We start from the raw sequence: 18,890 nt of genomic DNA, 5'->3' as shown, positions 1-18,890 counted from the left end.
AAAAAGGGGAGAGGAAGAATGTTAGCAATGGCAATTGATAAAGCGGACTCAGAATTCACAGCAGCTTTCTAGCACTCTACAGTGTGTTTCCTCTGCATTACAGTCTTGGCTCATAAAGTATTATGCTATTGAATGTGCTCTTGACCCATGAAGAGCCTCTAGAGAACACCACATGAACATTGAGTATACAAAATAAGGATGGGATGGTTACCCGTTGGAATGTTATATCACGATATAAAACCAGATGATAACCATACTTTCTCAAATTTTAATATTTCTGATAACTGCCTATAGTTACTGCCTTTTTTAAAGTCACAGTAGAAGTAAATTGTCTACTGCTGTGGTCTCCATCAAAGCGCGAGCCAGGACAATGCATTTTTATGCAGTTCAAGTCTGGGCTCAGATTTCCTAATGTATCTTAGTGTTAAGATCATCTTAACTGGTAGAGAGAGTGTTCACTGTGATGCTTACTCTACCATTTATTTTGATGTTATAAAGAAATATGAAACATTCAATAAAAGTCTATCTATACAGTACAGGTGGTAAGGTGATTGCAATGTGTATTAGTGCCTTTTAAACAGTTTCAGTATGTTTTAGCAACACTGCATTAACACTGAAAATCATTATAATTATGGTCACTGATATCATGATATGATTTTAATACCATATACTGAATGTGGGAAGTTGAAAGTGAAAACGCAGCTGTGCTGCACTTAAAATGAAAGTGAATTGAAGGATTCCATTCAGAAGAGCACAATCAACAGGAAGTTATAACAAAAAAGTTCTGATATAAACACAAGCCTTTAATATCTGAGAAAAGGTTTTCAGTAATTTTGTGGTATTATATGCAGCAAAATTACACTGTTTACATTAAAATGACTAACATATAGCAGATTACAGACTTTTTCAAGTCGATTGACACTTTGAATCCAGCCTAACATTAAACTTTCTTTGATGCCTGTCGTTGTTTTTCCTCTCTGCTGTTGGGGAATAAAGCAAAAGTTCTGGAAGGATGTAAGTTGTTCCTCTGTGTGATTGTGATATGGCAGATTGGATTTTGCTTTTCAGTGCTGCAGTTTTTTGTTTGTTTTACTGTGGTGCATATGACTGAGAAGCATTATTTTGCACGCTCCCACTGCACTGTTCCTTTGCTCTAGTGCTTTCCTTTCAGCAAGAAGTTCACCTATGAACTTATGAAGATACAGTACATGTTCTTTATGCTTCAGACAGAAGTCTTGACCTTTGATGAACTTTAACTGGACTTTTCAGTAAAATCCCATTTATAGTCGTATTGCATGAAAGTTTTGTGTGCTGTGGTTCAGTTTGACTCATTTGATGTGCTTTTTTGCTTTGCTCTTGCTTTGCTTGGTTAGAAACAGACAATTCCTGCATGAGTTACTGAGTGAGATCTAGTGCTTAAAACTAATGCATTGAATTTACTTGATTCAAGTTCGAATTTCCACATTAAAAATGTTATATCAACACAAATTTGTCTCTCAGTTTACTGACATTTGGCTATAATTGTTTTGATGTACAAACCTCAGTTCCAAAAAAGTTGGGACAGTAAGTAAAATACAAATACGAACAGAAAGCAGTGCTGTGCAAATCTGCTTTGACTTGTGTTTAAACAAAAACAGTACATAAAGGCAAGATAATTAAAGTTTAATCTTATCAACTTTATTGTTTTTTTGTAAATATACACTCCTTCTGAAATTGTTTCCTGTGGCATGTTCCAAAAAAGCTGAAACAAAGGCAATCTAAGACTAGGAACACTGTTAAATGTTCAAAAACATCTTAAACAAGTGATGCAATCAAACTTGGATATAAAAGGAGCGCCCAGGAAAGGCCAAGGGAATAATCCAACTATACAAGAACAACATTCCTAAACAAGTGATTGCAAGGATTTTACAAGTACAAGAATGTACAAGTGGTGTTAAAAGGAAAGTTGGTGTAACACTGTGGTAAACATGCTCCTGTCACAGCTTTGCAGACATCAATTTGGAATGTATGTAAATTTACAAAACAATAAAAATAAAAATAAAATTGATAAAGTAAAATGTCACATATTGTGTATTTGGTGTTTGGGTCAAACAAAACAGGTGGTCAAACAGAATTTATTATTCAATGCTTTCTATTTTTATTAGCACTTTACATACTGTCCTAACTTTTTTGGAATTGATGTACACATTTGAATAAAATAAATTCAATGCACCTTTTCAGTGTGTGTGTGTGTGTGTGTGTGTGAGTGCTGTGTATGAGTGAATGATGACATTACATAAAAGTGATCCTAATTCATTTGTTTTGTGTCACTCTAGTGCCGCAGCCTCCAACCATAACCCACCAGTCCCCTAAAGACTACATAGTTGACCCACGAGAGAACATCGTCATTCACTGTGAAGCGAAAGGAAAGCCTCACCCGAGGTGCGTGATTTATCCTGGTGGCATTCGTGTACAGCGCTCACTTTATGTATTGAATAATCGCTTGTGCATAGGCTCTTTGTAAACTACGGTCTCAAAAATCCTCTCATTCTGAGCCACGTTAAGAGGATTTGAATGACCTCCTGAGGCATGTGAAAAGAACCCTCTTCAGTAATAAATATTTCTATACAGGAAAATGAATGCAAAAATATGCCTTTAGAAAGACGGAGTGTGGCAGAAGGCCTGGGTCACACTAAAGGTGATCTAACAGCAGGGAACCACAGCTCAAATGCTACAGTCCCACATTTTATTCTGATTGGGCAAAACTGATCATGATAATGGATAGATTATTGTTAGGTTATGAATATTCCATGCTTTGTTTCTGATTTGGGCAAAGGCCTCTGATGAATATATCACTTCCAAGGAGAAATTTAGATCTCCATTAAGCTGAAGGAATATTAATTGAGGGGTCATCAGGAATTAAAGTCAGCGTAAGTAGCAAAACGGTCTTTATATCTTATCGAGTGACTTTGGTTTATGGTTAACATTGCTGCTGTGATAATGGAAAGGTGTCCTTTTCTCTCCATTTATTGTGTGCATTAATATACAGTAGTGCTGCAAGACCCAATCTGGTAAGGGTGGGCAATATGATCGCGTATTGTCGTTATTGTGATCAAGTACATTACAGTATGGTTGTGATGGATTTTATCATGGATATCATCAGCGCTTAAAGAAAATTTCATACTTATTTATAAAAAAGAGCATAATGAGGCCTGTTTGTTTGGATTTAGTGTGAAATGTTGAATTAAAACTATTGTACTCATAGTTTTGTCAGTACTGGGCCTTTTTTTTGCACTAACCTCAGAAAAATTGAGTATCGTGATCGCATATTACATATATATTTAAATATTGTGTTGTTATATTTTTGCCATATTGCCCAGCTTTACCACATGGTAATCAAATCAATACTCTCTAACTCTGGATACTTTCAACTCTTTGTGTAAATAAGTTAACACTTGATGTTATACTCTTGCACAATTTGCACATGCTATACTGTTTTTATTATGTACTCTGATACTATTATTTATTCACAATCAAGATATAGCCTGTTTTGTATGTGTTTTAAACAGTGTTTTAAAGGATATATTATATAGCTCTGTGGTTATGTTGACCATACCACATACTGAAAGACTTTCATGTGACTGTATAAGTAGTGTATTGCTGTTTTGATGTGGTTAAAATGTTCTCTCATTATGCACTTACAGCTTCTCCTGGACCAGGAATGGCATACATTTTGATATCGATAAAGACTCTAAAGTGACCATGAAGCCTCATTCAGGCACTCTGGTCATTGACATCAGTGGAGGGGAGAAGGCTGAGGCTTATGAGGGTGTTTACCAGTGCACTGCCCGCAACGAGCACGGGACAGCCATCTCCAACAACATCGTCATCCGACAATCAAGTATGTCACAACCTTTTATACATCACCTTGCCTTTATAGTCACTCTCTGCATAGTCATTCTTCAGTCTTCATGTTCATTTATTCATCAGCGACTCTTGTTTAAATGCTTTGTTTTTTCCCCATCATTAATATTGTTTTCTTTTTATCATCTCTGTGTAAAAAGACACGTTTGCCATCATCAAAGCGCTTATTTTGGAAGGTATATGAATTTGAACTCAAGCATGCAGAGTTTCCTCAATGTTCCTGGCACATGTTCCTCTTTTTGTTATTTTGATTAAGGTAGCATTCAAACAGCAGTTTCCAGCTTTAAAACAATAGTATTAGTAAAAAATCTCATTTTCTCAATGGTCAAGCAGCCAAGACATGTTTGGTGTTCAAAGTTTGCTTCTTTGATTTAGCACTGGAGACTAATAAAGCTATCAAATAATGGACAATTAATAGCATTGTGCAATCTTCACTCACTTGCCTTGAACTGTATCAAGTTGTTAAATAATCTCAAAAAGACTTGCTTTTGTAGTTTCTGACACTGTGAGACACAGTTATCTATAGATACTGGCAAAAGTACTCATAGCTAAAACCAGTAGTCACAGCCATCTTGAAGCCTGTTTTGTCCAGAATTTTGTCCATTTTGAGATTACTTAACTCAATACACTTTGAGGTGAGTGTGTTATGATTTAGGTAAACAGATTCTTTGCTAGTTGGTGAGGTATAAACCTGGCCTTTCCTTATTCACTGCATTAGCCTCATAGTTTCAGTGTAACTAAAGAAGCAAAATTCAAACACACATATACATGCACACTTACTGTTTCTTTACTGAACTATTACTTTAAAGTTAAATCCTTCCCATTCCTTCCTTTCCCTCATTACTCCAAAAGAAAGTTGATTTCCATTTGGTCATGTACAATTCCTGTAATCAGTGATATGGTGTCTTGTGACATGTCCTGTAGGATCCCCTCTGTGGTCGAAAGAGAAGATCAAGCCGATCATCGTGCAGGAGGGTGTGTCTCTAGTGCTGCAGTGCAGACCACCTGCAGGACTGCCCCCTCCCATAATCTTCTGGATGGACAACAGTAAGCATTTCTCTTTAGCTGACAACACACCTCAACACTGCTCAACCACATGCTCAGGCATTGCAACAGGATCTTTCCACCAGCCACAAATGCTTGTGCTGTTGACAACACCTTCAGTTCACACATTTTTATCGTAAGTGCAACTGTTCAACTGGACAGTGCCAGAATTACCAGGATGAGAGCTAGGCTACAAGGAAAAAACCTTTTGTAGCATAGTGTAGCAAGCTGGAAGCCAAAAGAAACGAGAAGGCAGGATGCAAGTGCGATTGAGCAGTTTTATTCTTGTTCATGGAGAAAGTAGCAAAAAAAAAAACAAAAATAAAAGAAAAACAAAACAAGGAAAATACAAAAGAAATGAAAAGAACCACCAAAAGCAAAGAACAGAAAACGAAATACACAGGAAAAACTATTCAAACTAAGAATCAGCAAAACACACTACAAACAACTTTAAGCAAGGAACAGAACAAACCAAGAGGAATATATAGACAAAGAAAGAGAAACACCGGGGGCTAACAAGAAGGTGGGGCTACAGACTAGACACAGGTAGGACAGATGACTGGGGAGGAGATAGACAAAAACAACAAAAGCAAACGGGAGACGTAAACAAAAGCACACGGAACAAGACACATGAAGTGGAAACATCTAGGGGCAACAGTAGCTCAGCTGTGAAGCGGCAGGCCACATACGTTCACAGAATGGGACTGCTGAGTGGAGAGGCACATAGCATGGAAAACATGTCTGTCTTTGATTCAGCACTCACTACCTAGTTCCAAATTGCTCCTGGAAGCATCATCAGCACAAGAAGTGTGAATCAGGAGCATCATAGATTGGATTTTCTATGACAACCTTTAAATCACCATGTGCTATACCAAGCGTTGACTAGAGTGGTGTAAAGTACACCACCATTGGACTGCTACCTGTTCAAATACATAGTGCCAACAAGAAAGTTCGTTGAAGGAGGAATAAGGGCCTGGGTTTTTTTTATGGTGTGTCCAATAGTTCCAGTGTAGGGAATCTTAATGCTGTCGGACACAGTGAAATTCTAGAGAATTCTGTGCTTTTTTTGTGCCAGTTTTGTCGCAGCAGTTTGGGGAATGCCCTTTCCTGCCTGTTTCAGCATTACAATGCCCTGGGCACAAAGTGATGTCCATGAAGACATGGTTTGCTGACTCCGTAGTGGAAGAACTTGACTGGCCTGCACAGAGCCCTGACCATAACACCTTTGAGATAAGCTGCAATGACAGATGTGAGACAGGCCTTATCGCCCATTATCAGCCCCAGATCTTACTAACGCTCTTGTTGCTGAATGAAAGAGAATCAATGCGACCATGTTACAAAAAAAGTTTTCCCTGAAGTGTCTAGGCTGTTAGAGCAGCTAAAGGTGCACCCACTCCATGTTATTGCACGTGGTTTTGGAATGAGATGTTCAGTGTATGGAACATAAGCACATTTGGAGGTGATGTTTAAGTGTCTACATACTTTTGGCCATTGTAGTGTGTATGTGATTTTATGCAACCAAGATTGCACGTTATTTTTGTTCAAGATATAAAGGGTTAAAGTCACGGAACAACACAGAACTAGGCAAGCTTTTCTAGGATCACTCTTGCGTGATGTTGAATTTCATCAGTATGATGAAAGCGTATCAGGATGAGTCTAAAAACCCAGCTCTGCTATTCTAGGATTGTAAATGAATAGAACTGAATATATTAGGTTAGCTCTGTTGTCACGTTACAAGCTGCATTACTTTAGGATTGCTATTAGGTGTTTCTGTTTTTATGGTGCTGTCATGTTGTAGTGCGTTCATTCTCTTCAGTAGTACAGGTAGCAGTAAACTGCTTCCATGCTTCATTCTTTCTTTCTCTCTTCTTTATTCTCTTTCTCTCTCTCCCCACTTCACTCTATTTCACTCTGTCTACCTGCCAAGCGTGTAGCTGTCACACAGGTCCTGCTACAGCATGAAAGTCTTACCTCACACTAGCCTTACCTGTCATCCCCCACTGCTCCCTGTCATCTCTCTCTCTCTCTCTCTCTCTCTCTCTCTCTCTCTCTCTCTCTCCCCCTCTCCCTCTCTCTCTCTCTCTCTCTCTTTTCTCATATCTCTCATGTCCTTCTCTTTATTCTGTTCCTCTATTCTCTCTCTTTATTCTCTTTCTCTCTCACTGTCTGTCTATCTCTGTCTCTCTCTCTCTCTCTCCCCCTCTCCCTCTCTCTCTCTCTCTCTCTCTCTCTCTTTTCTCATATCTCTCTCATGTCCTTCTCTTTATTCTGTTTCTCTATTCTCTCTCTTTATTCTCTTTCTCTCTCACTGTCTGTCTATCTCTGTCTCTCTCTCTCTCTCCCCCTCTCCCTCTCCCTCTCTCTTTTCTCATATCTCTCTCATGTCCTTCTCTTTATTCTGTTTCTCTATTCTCTCTCTTTATTCTCTTTCTCTCTCACTGTCTGTCTATCTCTGTCTCTCACTCTTCTTCCTTGTGTTCCTCTCCACAGATTTCCAACGTCTCCCTCAGAGTCGGCGTGTCTCTCAGGGTCTGAATGGAGATCTTTACTTCTCCAACGTTGTGACGGAGGATTCCAGAAGTGACTACATCTGTTACGCACGCTTCCCCCACACACAGACCATTCAGCAGAAGCAGCCCATCACCGTCCGCGTCCTCAACAGTGAGTCCCTTATGAGTGCTGCATACATCTGTAGGAGAAAAGCCAGGGTGTAGTTTCCCGCAGTTATGATTATTATAACTCACACTTCTGACACCAGTGCTGAATGGAGACCATTGTCAGAAATCACACTGGTTTTTGTTTGAGAAGGTTGCACTAAAACCTCCAGACCTCCATTCATTGCTTGAAAATGGTAATCAACTCTGAGCAACTAAGGATACTCATGAGTTGTATGTGTTTTTTATGAAAATGACTACATACTGTGAAGCTGTTTTTGACCCTTTGGTCAGTTTTAATTTCCTTGTTGGTTTATTTATCCACTTCTTTTATTTTGTATCCACAGACATGTTCTGTTCATGTTATTTCAATATCATGATTCATGCGTTTGACCTTCTGTTGTGTTCCAGTGGATGCAATCAATGAGACAATGGCAGCTTATTTGAATGACACTGATTTGTTCGGTGGTGAGTGATGCCGCCCCCTAGTGATTGCCCCTTGATGGTTTAACCAACCCTAGAGATTAACCCCCGTCGCAGTTTAACCAACCGCACAGCCCAATCACTAACCTCAGTCTTTTATCTATCTTTCCTTACCTGTTCCAAACAAACAATCATTTTATGTGGGTTCACACGTTCTGAAATATTCTTCTTTTTCTGTTTCCTCTAGACTTTTATTCTGTTTGATTCATTACCTGCTAATCTGAATATTAAATGTCCTTTTCTGAATGCATGGCAATATTATCCTTTTATTATCCTCAGCTAAGGCAGCTATTTTCTTTTATATTTAATTATTATTGTAGTTTCAAATTACTAGTTATATTAGTATATTTTTCACTGGACAAATGGAACAACTCATGCGCAAGTACTTGTATTCCTGCAAGCATGTTCATGTTAACTGGCATGAACTATCTAGATCTGAATAATGAAATAGCCATTATAACATGCTTATAATTTTTAATGTGAAAATAGTCTCCAACTCCTCTGTTACTTTCCACTCCTCTTGCCGATCACTTCATTCATTTCATTCTCTTGTTCTATTACTCACATCTGCCATCTGCTCATTTCTCATTGCTTGTACAACCTCATGTTCATTTCATAGGCCTGATTTACTACAGCTTTTAGCATGACCACAAATTGATTTGGTCATAAGTCATGAAATAATGACATGCTAAATATTTTATCATGTATCAAACATTTTAGTTACTGTGCTACTGGCTATAGTAAATATGGCCCCATGTATTTAATTGGTTGTTCATTAATTATGTTTGATTGATTGAAATGTTCCATATTTTAAGCCACTCATTCAATTAGGTGACCACAACATGCAGAGTAAGAGGAACCAGCAGCTTCATGTTCCACATCTCTCTGCTTAATGATCGCATTTATAAGCATAGTGATAATTTTAATACCTGAATCCAAGGTAAAGTAAGTTTTGCCCAGTCTAGTTTACTTTCATATTCAATATAGCAAAGAACAGAAAGAGAAACACAGAGAAACTTCTATGAAGGTTATAACAGTCTTTGGGCCTGAAATACATCTAATAAGTGAACAAAAGTTTTTAGGTGAAATGATGGTGGACTGCTCAGCAGTAGCATTAAAAACTGCTTTCATTAAGATGTTTTCATTATGTTTTATAGTAGTTGTATCCCAGACCATGATGTGATTGTGACTGTAGCAGCTTTGCTCGTGCATTTCAGTTCATATTCTGAGTAGAGATGTTTTTCTCGCTTCAGATGACCCAGCAGAAGAGAGGCGGCCTTCATTTCTGGTTCCGACTGGTTCTACCAGCTCCAAGATGGTCCTTAGAGGACAGGTTCTGGAGCTGGAGTGCATTGCTGAGGGGCTGTAAGCCTACACTTCCTTCTACTCTTTCTTCTGTACTCTGCTGTTGTTTTCTTCACACTCTTATAAGCCCTTAAACCCTCAGGGTCTGTATGTGGGCCTATGCTTCAGTTACTCACTTTCATAAAAACATTACATATTAGTTACATAGTTTATGAATAAAGTCTTATTGCATATTATGTGCATAACAATCCTGTAGTTTAAGGGGTTAAAGTGATTGGCCAGTCTGCTGCCAACATTTCGTCGAATGTTGTGTCAGAGTAGGGCCCAAGGATTTAAACTGAGCTAATATTGTATGCATTGTATGCATTCTACCCACATGTTATGTGTGAAACTGGCATACAAGCCTAAACTCGCAGATTATGGGACTTGTGTGTGAAAAGTACAAAATGCACTTCTCCTACTCATGCATATTCAAACGTGGGAGGATCATGCAAAAAGTGGTCAGAGATATTACATATGCAGTTGATTACATATTCTGCTCGACTACTGAAGTTTGAGCATCAATATTGCTCCACCTTTTAAAACCAAGCTTAAATTTACGTTAATGTCTCGAAAGATGTGTTTTTGATAACAATTTCAGCAGCACAGCAGTTAGACAGAGGCACGAACTTTGAACACATGAAAAACTGTTTGCCATCAGAATAGCACTGTTCAGATGCTTGGAACACGTACGTGTATGAGAAGACAGGGCACGAAATATGCCGTAATGCAGCTGCAGTGTGCATTCACAATCTATGTTTCTGTTTCATAAACTCTTTTCTTTAGCCGGAGAAAAATGTCACCCATGTAGAATGTTTTGGTGGGAAAAAACATAATTTATTAACACCACAATCTTTCACACTTTTATTTTTTCAAAAGTTGTTAGCTTCATTATCCCACTGCCTCTTTTAAACGCTGCATCTTATGAGAATGCACTGCAAAAAATGGCATCTAAAAGTATCTTAAATGTTGTCAGTAAATCTAATATTTATATTATTAATATATATATAAATCTAAAATAATAATAATCTCCTGTTGAGATTGTTGTAAGCTTAATTTAAGATTATTTAACATATTTCTCAACATTTTGTACTTATTTTAAGTAATTGTATTAAGTAGTTATCTCACTATATAGGCAGATAATTTTGTTTGTTTAAAAAAAATGTGCTTAAAACCTGCAAAATTATCTGCCAGCATAGTGAGATAATTTTACGGAATAAAGTTACCTAAACCGTTAAATAATGTCTAGAAATAAGCTAGATAATCTTGTGATCAGCACACAACCATCTCAGAATGGAAATTTTAGATATATTAGATTTAAGATCATTTCACTTGACAAGATACTATTATTTGCAGTGTACAGTTAGTGGGCGAAGCTATGCGCAGTTTGAATAATAAGCTGCAGTGTTATAGTAAATTGACCATCAAATTTAAGCATATTGTGGCTGCATATTGCAGTTGTATCAAAGCACATTTTGTGCTGCTGGGTCTGAGTATGTAAAAAACAATGATTTGTAAAAATCCTTCCCTCATTTTGCTCTTTATCTCTCTCCTTGTTTTCTCTCTTTCTCCTCTCCTCTGTAGCCCCACTCCAGAGGTTGCTTGGAGTAAGGTCAGTGGTGAGCTCCCCACCAAGAGAGCCTCCTTCCAGAACTTTCAGAAGACACTGCGGATCGTGGATGTGTCGGAGGCGGACGCTGGCGAGTACCGCTGCACTGCGAAGAACCGGCTGGGCTCCGTCCACCACACCATCAGAGTGACAGTGAAAGGTGGGAGATGGATTGCACATCAAACACACGCTCAACCACTTCACCTCACATTTACCCTCTCTACATTTCCTCTTATTGATTTTTAAATGCAGTGCATGATTTTATTATCTGGGGAACTCATGTTGTGTCAGTAAACAGGACTGAAGATTGAGAACGTGTAATTAGATTGTCTCAGGAAAAAACATTTTCAATGTTGATAGCAGTTAGACATTTCACTGTAGGCTCCTTACTGTAAACAGACGCTGTCAGATGGAAAAGTTTTGCACACTGCCTGTCTGTATCGTATAATTATTATGAATAATTTATGTGTTTGAGTGCTTAGCTTTTCTCATGGCTCCTTTCATTCTTGCTCTCTTCACTGCCTAGAAGTGGTTAAAATAAAGATATGTTCCTTATGCAGTGTTTGTGTTGTTTGTTTGGTCTTTTCCAGCTGCACCATACTGGATCAGCGCTCCACGGAATTTGGTCTTGGCTCCACTGGAGACTGGGGTGCTGACCTGCAGAGCGAGAGGAAACCCCAAACCCACCATCAGCTGGTTCATGAATGGAGTCCCCATTGAGAGTCAGTCTCTGTCCTTTTCACTCATCCTCACTGTAGTACTCATGCATGAGGTGTTAAACTGATAAAAGGCAAAGTGGAAATTAAGAGGTTGCCTGAATCTACATGTACACAGTTGGCATTAGGTTCTCTGTTAAGTTGCATTTCACTCTTCTAGGTCTCTCATTATGTATATATATATATATATATATATATATATATATATATATATATATATATCTGTATATCTATATTACCAAATCTTTATAATGTTTTATGATGTTATCACAACATTAGAAAAAACACTTCATGTTTAAAACTAAACGAACTATATTCTCAATACTATTTTTAAATAGAAGAACTGTGTATGTGGTAAACATGTACAATATATTCAATATAATAATCCTTTGAAAAAATAAAAACACCCATATTGATGCAAACTGTGTGTATAATTATCATATGGACCTTTACGCAGTTAAGCACTGGAGCTGAAAACTGCCATAAATCACTGCAACCCTTTCCTAGAGCTGTGAAATGCTCCAACATAACATAAAACATGGAATGTTTGTCTTTTTTCAAACTTAAATTTTTAACCCCTTAAAATCCCAGCCTTATTACATACTAAGGCTTATTATTCAGTAACTACCTGGACTACAATGCCAACTGACTGGGTTATTCTTAGATTATAGAAGTGTGTAATAACACTTTGGACTCGACACTGAGGCCTGGCCCTTTAAGGGGTTAATTATGTAATCATGTCTAATCATTTTTTAATGAAGTTCTGGGACCTCTCCCGCTCTGTTGTGCTGCACGCTCTGAGAACGTTTACCTGTTCTGATCCACTCAGAGGAAGTACTGTATTATTATGATCAGGGTGTGGCAGTGTAGTGGAAGCTTGTGAAAGCAGAACTGATCTGCACATCTAAAAACATGGACGAAACCACAACGTGTTTGATTATTAAACTAAGAGAGTCCATATTAACACTACTGTGCATATTCAATATGAATAGGAGCGTCTACTAAATGCCGTAAATGCAAATGTAATATTAAAGTATAGTGAATAACAGTGTACTGGCGCATGTCTAAATGGTTATAGCATTTGTGTTTGTATGTAGAAGAGGAGATATTTTATTTTGATATCAGTCAAACAAAGCAAAAGGAAACAGAGGACTGGGATCTATTGATACATAATAGTAATTGAGTGTGTATCTAATTCAATACATAACTAACTTACTGACTAATTAATTATGTAATTATATTATTGCACATAGAAATGATGTACATTAAACGTACAGCAAAATCACAATAATAACTCTAGCCTTCTAAGGATTAAGACTCACTTCTGTCCACTGTCAGTCATATGACTGTACTTTATTGTGTTCTGTTGTCTAATAGATGCTCCTGCAGATCTCAGTAGGAAAGTGGAGGATGATACCATTATTTTCACTGAGGTTCAGACCGGCTCCAGCGCTGTGTACCAGTGTAATGCTTCTAATGAATATGGGTACCTGCTCTCCAATGCCTTCGTCAACGTGCTGGGTGCGTAATTAAAAGCCTGTTTCAAGTTATCTAATTAACAGCTTATTAAATACAATGAGATAAAATACAATTATGTAAATATTCTATTATGACCATGTCATATTGCTTGCCTGTAAGTAATAATGAAAAATAGTGTGTCTACACAATGAGTACTCTGGGTGGTGACTAGATATTCCCAGGTTTAGAGAAGATGCTGAGCATTCCAGCAGTGCCAATACAACATTATTATCATTATCACCTCAGTTATTTTGGTCTAGGTGTTGCTTGTTTAATTGGATTTGTGTGTTGCAGCTGAACCTCCCAGAGTGCTCACTCCTCTGAATAAGGTCTACCAGGTCATCATGAACAAGCCTGCTCTTCTGGACTGCGCCTCCTTCGGCTCTCCTCTACCAGGAATCACGTGGTATGTGTGTGAGTGTGCATCTGCGTTTCTGTTTGTGTGTTTACAAGCCAACATGTATCTCTGCTCATTAACAGAGCTACTTTGGCTCTGCTTTCACATGCCTTATATACAGAGCTTTAACAAGGCTGCTAAATACCTCCTTTTAGCGCCTAGCTCTGATGAACTTCTACACTTTTAAAAGTTATTAAACTAACTTTACTACATTGTCAAAACCCAGCCACACTGTCTCTAACATGCAGCATCAACAGCAATTATTACAGCTTTGTCACCAAAACATAATTAGAGAGCTGGGGCCAAAGCAGGAACTCTTGGCTGTTTTTTCCTGTTTTAACCGGACATAACTGTAGCTATAAGCATACTTATTTTCTTTTATCTGAGGCAAAAATTTTCACCATGGAGTTTTTCTAAATGTAAGGCAGCAAGATAGCAGCATACTGGTGGGATCACAATAGGACTTTTCCCTGCAGGTTTAAAGACAGCCGCTCCAGTGTTCTGGTTGGAGACCCATTTGTGTTTCATGAGAACGGAACTCTAGAGATCCCTGTGGCGCAGGCCTTCAACAGCGGCAAATACACCTGTGTCGCCACCAACTCCTTCGGCATCTCCGAGAATCATGTATACCTGGAGGTCAAAGGTGGGTGTTAATATGGAATGCAACATTTGAATTTCAAAGAGAATGTTCTATTGGCTTAAATCAGTAATTAGTGTAGGAATAGGGTTCATGTTTTTTTCAGTCTACTTATGTTTATCCTTACAGCTTTCCAAGGGATCTGTAACCTTGGGAGCACTTGTGATGCCCTCCTACCCCCTTCTACACTGCAAAAATTGGTATCTTAACAAGAGAAATCATCTTGAATCTACTCTAAATATCTAATATTTAGAATAATATATTTGTTATTACATTTATTTCTAGATGTTTTTACTCATGTAAAATAATTTTATTCATTAAAATTATTTCACTGTATTGGCAGATTGTTTCAAGCACATTGCATGTAGTGAGATAATTTTACTGAATAAAATTACTCAGAATACATAAAACGTCTAGAAATAAGTTAAATTCTCTAATAATAAGCTTATACCAATCTTTACATGAAGAATATTTGGTATATCCACATATAGTTAAGATCATTTAACTTGCAAAGATGTCATTTTTTGCAGTGTAAGCATTAGGTTGAGGGGTTTAGTCGGTAGCTTGCTAGTTGTCTGTTTTGCAGATGAAGACAGATGATGTTAAGTGCTTTTCCAAAGAGCACAACAGGAAACTGCTATATTGCTTGTCCATTAAGCCCTGAAACCTTTCTCCACTATCGTCTACTGCCAGACTTTTTGGCAGCTGTTGTGTGGGTCAGGGCTAACAAGTCTAAAGGGAAGAGAAACTTATATTATTTAGAAAACATACAGCAAAAGTCAGAGATCATCCATTATTTATTTAATTTCCAAACAAAATGGCTGCTCAGTAAATATTATTTATTTTTCAGCATCAGGAAAAAAGCAGAAAATATACATTTAACAGAGAATTACACAGAAACCTCTATAACTAAATATCACATTTTTTTATTATGTACTGTGTCCACGCTTTGCCTTTATTACAGTTTCCATTCTTTTCAAAATACTTACTGTTTGTTTTTCAAAGAAATCTGCAGGGAAATTTTTCCACACCTTCAAAGTTCAGTCTTAGAAGCTGATTGAATTTTCTGTTTCTCACGATCCAGGTAATCTCAAACACATTCAGTGATGTTGGTGGTTTTGGTGGTCTGCCAGGTCTTACACGCTTGTTAGTAGTCCCCATTTTCTCTGCAAATTTGAACTCCATTTTTGGAAACTCCTGATTTTTTCACTTGTTTTCCTTTGATTTTCTCTATCCTTATGCAAGTGGATTATCTTTTATCTAATCTCCTCAGAAATGTCTCCTTAAAAATAACTTTTACTTATTGGCTGTTTGGACTGAAATCTTTTGCACAGAAGTGTATATTGGAGAACATGCATGTACATTTTTTTCTCCCTTTAAATTACTACATGTGCCTTTGTGGCCTCATCTGTTTGTTGAGTCATTTCTTACTGGCTGATGTGCTTGGCTTTTTGTGTCCCTCAGAGCCCACTCGGATCCTGAAGCAGCCTGAGTATAAGGTAGTCCAGAGGAACAGGAATGTGGTGTTTGAGTGTAAAGTGAAGCACGACCCCTCTCTTATTCCCACCATGACCTGGCTCAAAGATAATGGAGAGCTTCCTGATGATGAGAGGTTTGTATTATTGATACATAACATGCACTATTATGTTTCCAAGCACAAAGTCTGAGCATGTATTTATAGTCCATCCTTGTATATTCTGAAAGGATATAATTAGAGAGGATGGCATGTCATTTTAATATCTTTACAGTAATAGAGGCATCAGATCCCTTGGTGTTTTACTATCTGTGGCACAGGGTATATAGTACTAGCTGTGACAAGTGGCAAGTAATTTTCTCTGGTCCATTGTTCATTAGCCTTAATAATGAATCATTAGAGGATGCCTCAGGAACAAATCCATGCATCATAAATCCATGATACTTCTGACATCAATTATTTTACATTCATTATGGATTCAGACAGTTTTAACATCAGTTTTGACTGACATTGTTACAACTGCTTTCAGATTCATTGTGGATTCAGATAGTCTTACCATCATGGAGGTGACAGAGAATGATGAAGGGACATACACATGCATCATGAACACAACACTAGACCAGGACTCAGCCAGTGCAGAGCTCACTGTTGTTGGTAGGTCATGTTATCTATTCCCCTTTTTGTGAATTATAATGTTATTTATTCATATCTTCTGCTGAACAAAGATACAAGCTGTCTTTAAAGAAATGCTCTTTAATAGGCCCTGTCTCATTTTCCTAGTCTGTTTTTTGGATACACCAGCTAAGGGCAATTCAACTCACTCAAGGAATGAAGCAAAAGTAAATGACTGATCTGGGAAATAGATTTTGCAGCAAATTAATATGAATGATCTCTATAATTATCACTCCATTACAATCTGCATTACTATTCTAAAAATACTTCAAACTTTTGTATGTATTCTTATTTCTAACTCCTAACTCATTCCTACCCTGCTCAATCTCAGAGGCCACCCCTACACCAGCGGTTATTTACGGTAAAAACTGCCTCACGCACACCACATCACATCCCATACTCACCTGGGTTGGTGTATGTGTGGAGGTGCAGTTGCGCATGCTGTGCTGTAGCTACATATTCATTGCTGGTTGGATGTTTGCTTTGATGTTTGTGCTTGTGACTTCATTAGCGTCTTGCTTGAACCACAGGTTGGTAGCCATTGAACCTTTAAATACACTTCAGTTTTGTATAACTTTCTCATTTTTGCTTTCTTTTTGTCTTTTTGCCTCTGAAATGTATGAATAGTGTTTATGTTGATGCAGTTTTGAGTATTTTGCACATTTTGCATACTTGCTCAACACTGTCCTTCGAAAACAAGCACAAATGTTATTAGACCTGGAGTTTATCTTTGTACCACCTAAGGTAAATGAATGTAAATTATATAGTCCTCTGACACCACAAGCAGAAAAGCATTTTGATCATTTCCCATGTTTACATTAGTAAGCTCATGCCACTGTGCTCAGTGGGGTTCCTCCAAAGCGAAGCATCCCCATTAAATCCTTTTGTGTGGAAGTTGTTTACCCCTATATCAGTGTGAACAACGCATTTATCCAGTGAGATGTGTATTGCATTTGCAAGATGTATTAACATTTAAAATAATGTATTTTGAGATGTTTTAGTGCATGATTCATCTGCATGTCATCTTTATTTTTGAACACTCAGAGAAGAAACAAGAACATACTTTTTTAACTTGAGTATTTTGTTCTGTTTTAAGTTTAGTATCACAATACTGGAGAAGTGCTGCTATTCAGCACTATTTACAGTATTTTTAACCTCTGTTCTTTGTCCAACTGCAGAAAAACCAGATGCTCCTACAGATCTGGAGTTGACCGATCCCGGAGCACGCAGTGTCCAGCTTACCTGGATCCCTGGAGACGAACACAACAGTCCTATTAAGAGTATGTTTGTCTTTTATTTTTTTTTGATAGCAGTTGTGCAAAACTGCTCACCAAAACAATGAGTTGTTATTGTCATTAGTTTACATAGTCACATTTATTTTGACATGTAATATTTTGATGTGTAAAGACCTAACCAAGAAAAAAATATGTACATTTTGTCTTGTTTGTGTTACAAACTACAATTTTGAGCAAACAAACACATACACGCAAAAGGACGTGATTAATGAAGTGATGGGTTAGGACTATACTATCGATTCATTTTAACCATTTTGATATTTTCTTCTTCTGTTCAGAGTTTCTTATTCAATATGAAGATGCGCTTCATGACAGTGGCACTTGGCATAATCTTACGGAGGTGCCCGGCACTAAGACCACAGCTCACCTCAAGCTGTCCCCGTTTGTCCACTACAGCTTCAGAGTCATAGCTCGTAATGATATTGGCTACAGCCTGCCCAGTCAGCCCTCACGCCAGTACAGAACCAACCCTGCAGGTAAGACCTCCTGCATTTTCTGGTAGTGTGGAACTGTAACTTAATGTTATTTGTAGATTGTATGTACATAGATGGAATCTGTGCATTTCTGTCAGTTTACTTCAGTTAGTCGCTTACATATAATGTATCCCTCTCTCCCTCTCTCTCGCTCTCCCTCTTTTTCACTTTCTTTTCCAGCTCCTGATGAGAACCCCAGTGAAGTTAAAGGCATGGGCACAGAACCTAACAATTTGGTGATATCTTGGAAGGTAATAGAGAAAGTATTTACCAGCCACAGCCATATAAAACAAAGATTTTTTTTATTAATTTCATTTTTATTCATATTCATTTTATGAACGTGCATGACCTGGAGCTTTATGAATACTAACTGGTAATGGTGAACTGCTATATGGATGCTAAGTAGTAACGCTAAACCTTCTTTCTAAGCCATTGACGGGTCTTCAGTGGAATGGTCCTGGTCTTCAGTACAAAGTCATGTGGAGGCAGATGCATGTGGACGAAAAGTGGACCTCTGTGACAGTGGCCAATGTCTCAAAGTTTGTGGTAGCTGGGACGCCCACCTTTGTACCATATGAGGTGAAAGTTCAGGCTGTGAACAACTACGGCCATGGACCAAATCCAGCAGTCATCATTGGCTACTCAGGAGAAGACTGTTAGTAACCTATTTG

The 18,890-nt window shown here is 37.9% G+C and overlaps 1 protein-coding gene across 8 annotated transcripts in view; it reads left to right on the top strand.

Annotated features, from left to right (window-relative positions):
* LOC118811813 (neuronal cell adhesion molecule-like) overlaps positions 1-18,890 on the top strand; it is a 109,671-nt gene that overhangs the window by 77,004 nt on the left and 13,777 nt on the right. For 3 of the 8 annotated variants that reach the window (XM_036576325.1, XM_036576321.1, XM_036576318.1), the window contains exons 4-20: positions 2,316-2,421; positions 3,684-3,880; positions 4,828-4,950; positions 7,438-7,608; positions 8,013-8,069; positions 9,338-9,449; positions 11,013-11,197; positions 11,628-11,759; positions 13,131-13,274; positions 13,566-13,677; positions 14,145-14,311; positions 15,770-15,917; positions 16,309-16,433; positions 17,630-17,731; positions 18,025-18,222; positions 18,400-18,470; positions 18,649-18,874. In XM_036576325.1, coding sequence (XP_036432218.1) covers positions 2,316-2,421; positions 3,684-3,880; positions 4,828-4,950; positions 7,438-7,608; positions 8,013-8,069; positions 9,338-9,449; positions 11,013-11,197; positions 11,628-11,759; positions 13,131-13,274; positions 13,566-13,677; positions 14,145-14,311; positions 15,770-15,917; positions 16,309-16,433; positions 17,630-17,731; positions 18,025-18,222; positions 18,400-18,470; positions 18,649-18,874 — 2,376 coding nt within the window. Of the gene's footprint in view, positions 1-996; positions 1,015-2,315; positions 2,422-3,683; positions 3,881-4,827; positions 4,951-7,437; positions 7,609-8,012; positions 8,070-9,337; positions 9,450-11,012; positions 11,198-11,627; positions 11,760-13,130; positions 13,275-13,565; positions 13,678-14,144; positions 14,312-15,769; positions 15,918-16,308; positions 16,434-16,782; positions 16,813-17,629; positions 17,732-18,024; positions 18,223-18,399; positions 18,471-18,648; positions 18,875-18,890 lie in introns of all 8 variants that reach the window. The other 5 variants (XM_036576322.1, XM_036576317.1, XM_036576323.1 and 2 more) reach the window with 4 other exon arrangements.

The sequence above is a fragment of the Colossoma macropomum genome, unplaced genomic scaffold, assembly GCF_904425465.1.
Source record: "Colossoma macropomum unplaced genomic scaffold, Colossoma_macropomum, whole genome shotgun sequence".
Taxonomy (NCBI): domain Eukaryota; kingdom Metazoa; phylum Chordata; class Actinopteri; order Characiformes; family Serrasalmidae; genus Colossoma; species Colossoma macropomum.
This window is presented reverse-complemented; position numbering and strand designations above follow the sequence as displayed.